A 7111-nucleotide genomic window follows, 5' to 3' on the forward strand; every position below is an offset into this window, starting at 1 on the left:
GCGGGTGAACGGATACGGAAATGACGCCATTGAGCAACCCATTAAAAGGTATAGTTTGCGCGCGCTCCCCGCTTAAACCTCACTCCGCTGCCTCCTGTCCTTCTTCTCTTCTTACTCTGTCAACTCGTATCACACAAAGAACCAAGTTCTACCTGCATCTTCGTCACTGTTCCACTTGGTGACATCGCAAGCGAGACTTCCCGTTTCGAAGGGGTGAAGAAAAGCGACAGAGGTTCTTCGTTTTATTCGGCAGTAGGAACACTCAACAGACACCATGTTTGAAGCTCGCCTGGTCCAGGGTTCTATCCTCAAGAAGTTGTTGGATGCTCTGAAGGATCTGATCACGGAAGCCTGCTGGGATGTAAGCTCGTCCGGCATCTCTCTGCAGAGCATGGACTCGTCTCACGTCTCCCTGGTCCAGCTCACCCTCAGGCACGATGGCTTCGACTCGTACCGCTGTGACAGAAACCTCGCCATGGGGGTGAACCTCAGCAGGTGGGACTAACGTTACACATCGCTTTCATGTTCTAATATTGCTTTACTACAGGTCAGCCTACGTCGATGTGTTCTGTCGTGATGTCGTTTGGCTTAATAATGGAGGATCTGTTGACTAATGCAACAAGCGTATTTGACGGGGCAAGTTGTCGTAGTTTGACCCACTGCAGAACTTTATGTTTAAATGTTTGCTTTGGTCCAGCGTTCCGCGTGTTTTGGGTCGTTGGTTCTGTATATTATCTCCTGGTAACAAGAAAGTATTTCGTTTCGAGTGGCTGCAGCTCACAAAGAGTGGCCATTTTGGCGGTTCTGTCCGGGCATGTCCCTTCTGAGTTCCCATCGTTATCCTTAAATAAGTGGGGAAACGACGGGAGCTGCCCGCCCTTGTATGTACGCATGAAAATCGTGATTTACTGTAGTTTCACGGTTTGAGAAATAAACTTTGAAAGGGTTTTGTGACCGCGCCATGACGTCACTTGAGCGCCAGATCGTAAGGGGTCTTGGCGGGAATTGGGCGACTTCCGCTTCCTCCTCATCGGTCTCCCGCTTTGTAACTAAACACCCCTGGAATAAAATCCGAAAAAATAAATGATTTGCAGTTGTGTACGTAATATGTGAATTGCAGTGTTGATAGATATTTAGTCAAAGTGTTTCTTTTGTGTTAAATCATGCTGAATTTCCCTTTTTTGTCATTATGCAGCATGTCAAAGATCCTGAAATGTGCTGGGAACGAGGACATCATCACACTCAGAGCAGAAGACAACGCAGACACACTTGCTCTTGTCTTTGAGACCATCAGTAAGTTTTTAGTGTTACGGACACTTTCTGTATTTTTAATCCTTTAACAAACTCTTTGTTTGGTCTCCCAGATCAGGAGAAGGTGTCTGACTATGAGATGAAACTGATGGACCTTGATGTTGAGCAACTTGGAATCCCAGTAAGCAAAAGACTGCTTGTATTTGCTGTCACTTTTATGTGCGTCCCCGTTTCTGATCTGTCCTGTCTACACGCTGTTCAGGAGCAGGAGTACAGCTGCGTGGTGAAGATGCCCTCCGGGGAGTTTGCCCGTATCTGCCGCGACCTGTCCCAGATAGGGGACGCGGTCGTGATCTCCTGCGCCAAAGACGGAGTCAAGTTCTCTGCGTCAGGAGAGCTGGGGACCGGAAATATCAAACTCTCCCAGACCAGCAACATAGACAAAGAGGATGAGGCGGTGAGTTGGCTGGAGACGACGGAGACCGTCTCTTAGTTTACACAGTTTACCAACCATGTAATGTTCAAACCAAAGACTTTGGTTTCGGTCCAGCTTTGGCAACGTTAGACCCTTTATCACTTGTCTCCCTTTTCTGTAGGTTACAGTTGAGATGAATGAACCAGTTCAGCTGATTTTTGCCCTCAACTATCTGAACTTCTTCACCAAAGCAACTCCGTTGTCCAAGACAGTCATCCTCAGCATGTCGGCTGATATCCCCCTCGGTAAGACGAGATGAACAGCATTTGGTTAGAGTATGTTTCAATAGCTTTAATAGTCTTATAGTGCTATAATAGTGTTGTCAATGGCTTCCGTCTTTGTCTTTTTCAGTCGTTGAGTACAAGATTGCTGATATGGGACACGTGAAGTACTACCTGGCACCCAAGATTGATGAAGAGAATGCTTAAGGTGGCCCTAAACTGGGGGACATAGAGAAGTGCAGGCGGTTGGAGATCCTTGGTGATCAGATGATTGAGGTCATCTTGTAGGGCTGGAACTCTTCCTCTAACATGAGCAACAGTGGGAGATGCGTGTCAACTTCTATCAAGGATCCTCTGGAATAGCGTGGAAGCTTCAGTTGAGTCAGCAGACCTCCGTGCTCCTAACAGCCCCAGTGGAAAGTTCAGCACTTTTTTGCTCCGCATTCTCTATTTCTGCCCAATTTGAAGGAAGCATTTTTCAAATCTCGTGTGTAGATAATGCATTTGTAAATACTTATACCAGTTCAAATCTTGTTGTATTCATTGGTTCAGTCCAAAATAAATAAGTCAATAAATGTTCCGTTTATAAAAGCGGCTCTCGGTCACTTTATTTTATTGTAAATCACTTTACTCTTGAAATAAGCTTTTTTCCCCCCAGTTAAATTGTTTTCCGTGGTTTCAGCACAGAAAATAAATGAAACTGCTGAGGTTTCATTTTAAATTGTCAAATACCTGAGCTGTCTTAGTCCTCACAAGTCTTATCTGTCAACATTAAGCGGGACCAGTGACCTTGAATCAGCCTCATCAGAATGTTAACGAGGAGTCGACGTAATAAACTGCCCAACCGACTAGTTTTGGTTTACGAAAAGTAATTACATACACTCATTATTTTCACGCAGATGGCAGAGAAGGATGCGTTTACCCTCAGTGTTTTCCTATAGCTGCAACTTGATATGTTACATATCAAATACACAATTATCTTAAAATTATGTTTCAGTTAAGTTTAGAGGTTTTAAAGACATGCATTGATCTTGAAAGTTTGAAAGTTCGCTCAACAATGTTAGAAGGGAGGATGTTTTTTCTAAGAACCCGAAATTTTAAAACAAAAAACCCATAAAACCATTGAGTTTAACTTCCAGATGAACGGAACATATAGTGAAGATAACAATGTCCCATTGAGAAAAATGTGATGCTGTCAGACTGATGATCACAATCTGAAAAATCACAATCTATTTTTCTGTCATTCTACACAGAATCACTGTTTTCATGACTTGTATTTTTCCAATTAATATTGTTATATTGTTTGAGCTTAAATGTTTAAAAAAGCTTATTGATTTAGATCTATTGATCAACATTGTCTTGAAATTGGACAGAAATATACTCAGTTTGAAACAGATGGAATATATGTAATATCTATTAACCGACTGGAGTCTCTTAAATTACATTTTAACATCTACCGAGCTAAAAGTCTCCCAAATACAAGATAGGCCGATGGCCGAGGAGTCTGTATCCGGAGTGAGCATCTTCATATTTTACCTATCTGTGGAGAGTACCGGAAGTCCTCCATTGTATCTACTTCCGGCTTCCGCTTCCTCCACCAGCTGATTGCGACTGTTTGCAAACAGTCCGCGGGGAGCGTGCATGGTACCCGCTGCGTCACCTGCGGCCCTGTAGCTCCTCCACGATGGAGGGAAACGACGACAGCGACATTATAGAACACCACGTCGAGGAGGACATGGAGAAGAAAGAACCGAGGAGCCACGCGGCCTCGTCCTCGTTCCTGGACAGCGTCGCTCCGTCCGACAGAGACGCCCACAGCGGCACCCAGTCCTCCCACCGGCTGCTGGCCTACAGCGACGCCCTCATCTCCATCATCGCCACCGTCATGGTAACATACCGAGAGGCTCTGGCCCCGGTCCACAAGCTAAACATGTTACTCCCGCAAACATTTTACTATGATTATTTGTTTTTAAATTTACAGATATTACCTGTTGCTCACACAAAGATGGAAGACACTGAGGTAAACGGTTGTGAACTGTATGCGATACGGTAACGGTACAAAGTGTAGTTACATTTTATATTTGAACTTCTTTTTTTTTTTTTTCGAGGCGAATACGTCCTAAATGCTTCTTTCTGACACGCAGGAGCTGCGGGAGAGCGTCCAGCTCCTGCTGACGACAAAAATCGCCGTTTACCTGATGACGTTTCTGATTGTGACCGTTGCCTGGGCCGCTCACATCCGGTGATTATTACGACCATTAGCCGCGACAGCAGCCGATTCAAGGTGAATCATGTACACCTGCCCCTGTTCCCCAGATTATTCCAAGTGATCGTGCGCATCGACGACTGCCTGGCACTGCTGAACCTCGTGAGTAGAGGGGTCGGTGACGTCCGCGTGACGTCACGGGGGGTTGTGATGGCGCCAAAGGGAAATTTCCTTTCTTTTTCTTCTGTTTTTGGCTTCATTTTGAATGTCCCACACATGCAAGAGAGCTCTGAATGTCTGGGACTGACCTGTCACCTGACGTTAGATGTAATGAGAAGGCTCAGACATTTGCTAATGAATCTTTTCTTTCAGGCCTGCATGATGCTGATAACCTTCCTACCGTACACGGTGAGTCGCCGCGGCACTAAATCAAAAAAAGAAAATCTGTCCCGCACTGACCTTTAACCCTTTGCGGCGGCAGTTCTCGCTGATGGCGACCTTCCCCGAGAACGTGCTGGGGATTTTGCTCTTCTGCGGCTGCGTGATGGTGATCGGCGTCATCCAGGTGAGGCGGCGGCCGTCTTTTGTCTCGTCCCTTCCCACCTGGCTCCTGATAACCCGGCGCCTGTCTCCTCCAGTCGCTGATCGTGGTCTACGCCTTCAGCCGCCCCTTCCTGCTGAACCAGCAGATCCAGATCTCGGAGAACCGGACCTTCTACAAGCACCACATCCTCAAAGTCATCATGCGGGTGCCGCTCATGTGCTTCATCGCCAGCGTCTTCTCCTTCATCTTCTTCCAGCTCGTCGGTGACATTTGCTGACGTTAGATTAGATTCAACAGTTGTTGGGAGCTGTCGGATCGGTTTGTCATCGTTGCTGATGTCTGATTTTCCAGTCTTACGCCCTGTTGGCCATCGTCATCTTCCTGCCCTACATCTCCCAGTTTTTGAAGTGGTGTCGTGACAAGATAATTGGTGAGATGTGGCTCGTGCTGCTGGATAATAATAATAATAATAACAATAATAATAATAATAATAATAATAATGTCCTCCTAAACCGCTCTGTTCTGTGCCTCAGGCCCGGTGGAGGAGAGTCCGGACTCCGTGCTGTTTTACACGTACCTGCCCAATGAACCGCTCAGCAAAGATCGGGTGGAGGCTTTCAGCGACGGCGTTTACGCCATCGTAGCAACGCTTCTCATCCTGGACATCTGGTTTGTTCCACTTCTTCTCTCCTTTCCTGTAACACTGCAGGTACAGCCTCGATCCCCACCTAGTGGCGGGTTGTGGTAATGGACTAATCTGCTCTTCTTCGTAATGTTTGGTAGCAGTTTGTTTCCTCGTCGTTGGACCAGAGTGGCTGCAGACGGCATCGTTATTTAAGTTAACAGTTCAGGGGATTTAGCTAAAATTACCAAAAATCTCAGGAGTGTTTTAATCCCTTTCAGTGAGGACAACGTTCCAGACCCGTCCGTGGTGCAGAAGCAGTTTGGAGGCAGCTTGACGGCAGCTCTGCAGGTCTACGGCCCAGAGTACCTCGCCTATTTTGGTTCCTTCGTCACGGTCGGCCTCCTCTGGTTTGTCCACCACTCCCTCTTCCTCCATGTCACCAAGGCAACGCGCTTCATGGGCCTGCTCAACACCTTTTCGCTGGCGTTCGTGGGAGGTCTTCCTTTAGCCTACCAGCTAACGCACGAGTTCCCTCAAAACTCTCACAACGAGTTGGAAGCCATTCAGATCAGCTGTGTCATTATTTTCTTTGCCAGTATTTTTCAGCTTGCTATCTGGGTAGTTGCTCTTTACAGTGAGCAAGAGAGCCTGCACCCTTATGTGCGTTATGGTGGTCAGGAGCATGTCTTTATGCTAGCTAAGCTCTCTCTGTACCCTTGTGTGGCTCTAGGAACATTTTTCCTCACATGTATCTTGAGTAAATTTAGTGCCCCGATTTTCCACTTGATGGAAATCACAGTGCCTTTTGCTTTCCTCGTGTTGAGGCTCTTGGTGCGAGTTGTTTTAGCTTTGCTGCGGCTAATTTTCTGTCCAGACAGACCTGTGCTGAGATCCATTATTGAGCAGGAGGATGAGGAGGTGAGGGGGACGCTGAATGCTTTACTTAGCTAGATGTCAAAATATCCAGACAGCCATGTGCCAGATAACTCAAAGACCCTCCAAATACTAGATTATCATTCTCATGGGGAGGGTACAGGCAGGGTCCACCCCTGGATGAGTTGTATATGAGCACACCTTGCTCAAGGGTACCTTAGTGCTCATCAGTGTTCATTCCTTACATGGTTTGTCTGCACTGGGACTTGAACTGAGAACCCTCTGCTTGCCAGTTCAGGTCCCAACAGACTGAGCTATCTCCACCCACCCACCTAGTAAACTCGTTTGGCTAATATTTTGCTGCAAATATGCTAAGATGGTTCTAAAAGTCCCTACGGAGGCTGACATTGGAGGTTTTTCTTTGCCTTATCTGTAGCATTAACCCACTCATGGCTACGTCCACAATCAGATGCACTACATTTAAATACGTCCATCTTGTGTTATTTAAAAATATGTATTATTGTTGACCGTTTTTATGTTTTAAGCGACTGAGGTGAGTTTTATTTTACATGTTACTGTGAGGAAAATCCGTTCCGGCTCCCGTGTGTCATGTGACATTTGTCCAGGTGGGGTCGCTGTTTGACCGCCTCAGCTCCTGAAACCTGCCGTTATCGTCTATTATTTTATTATCATTTGAAGAACGTTAGTTTGTGATTTTGTGTGTTTGACACTGACTAAAATGGAATTCTGAGATGCACTAGAACAGAAACCCGACGGGGTGGGAGGTTTGTTGACAGATGTGATGCTGCTGCAGATGTGTGTAAGTCACTTGTGTAAATATTACATTATTCTAATCCTAGAACTGCAACCAGCCTTTGTTTTTGCCAATTAAAAACATTAATTGACCCCCAAGTGT

At 46.1% G+C, this 7111-nt stretch overlaps 2 protein-coding genes across 3 annotated transcripts; both read left to right on the plus strand.

The window, feature by feature from the left end:
* The first annotated feature begins 41 nt into the window (after positions 1 to 41).
* On the plus strand, positions 42 to 2538 carry pcna (proliferating cell nuclear antigen). The gene is made up of 6 exons (XM_057033730.1): positions 42 to 495; positions 1196 to 1293; positions 1365 to 1432; positions 1514 to 1708; positions 1848 to 1971; positions 2078 to 2538. The coding sequence occupies exons 1-6, from the start codon at positions 275 to 277 to the stop codon at positions 2152 to 2154; spliced, it is 783 nt and encodes a 260-aa protein (XP_056889710.1). The 5' UTR covers positions 42 to 274; the 3' UTR covers positions 2155 to 2538.
* A 989-nt stretch (positions 2539 to 3527) lies between these two features.
* tmem175 (transmembrane protein 175) lies at positions 3528 to 7101 on the plus strand. 2 transcript variants are annotated; one of them, XM_057033725.1, is made up of 10 exons: positions 3528 to 3835; positions 3929 to 3967; positions 4092 to 4189; positions 4264 to 4315; positions 4526 to 4561; positions 4635 to 4718; positions 4792 to 4956; positions 5049 to 5127; positions 5231 to 5366; positions 5601 to 7101. In XM_057033725.1, exons 1-10 carry the CDS (start codon positions 3632 to 3634, stop codon positions 6271 to 6273), a joined length of 1566 nt encoding a protein of 521 aa, XP_056889705.1. In that variant the 5' UTR covers positions 3528 to 3631; the 3' UTR covers positions 6274 to 7101. The 2 variants fall into 2 exon arrangements, with proteins under 2 accessions (XP_056889705.1, XP_056889706.1); XM_057033726.1 differs by lacking the exon at positions 3528 to 3835 and having other exon boundaries at positions 3934 to 4002.
* Positions 7102 to 7111: the final 10 nt, after the last annotated feature.

This window comes from Takifugu flavidus, chromosome 5 (genome assembly GCF_003711565.1).
Source record: "Takifugu flavidus isolate HTHZ2018 chromosome 5, ASM371156v2, whole genome shotgun sequence".
Lineage (NCBI taxonomy): Eukaryota > Metazoa > Chordata > Actinopteri > Tetraodontiformes > Tetraodontidae > Takifugu > Takifugu flavidus.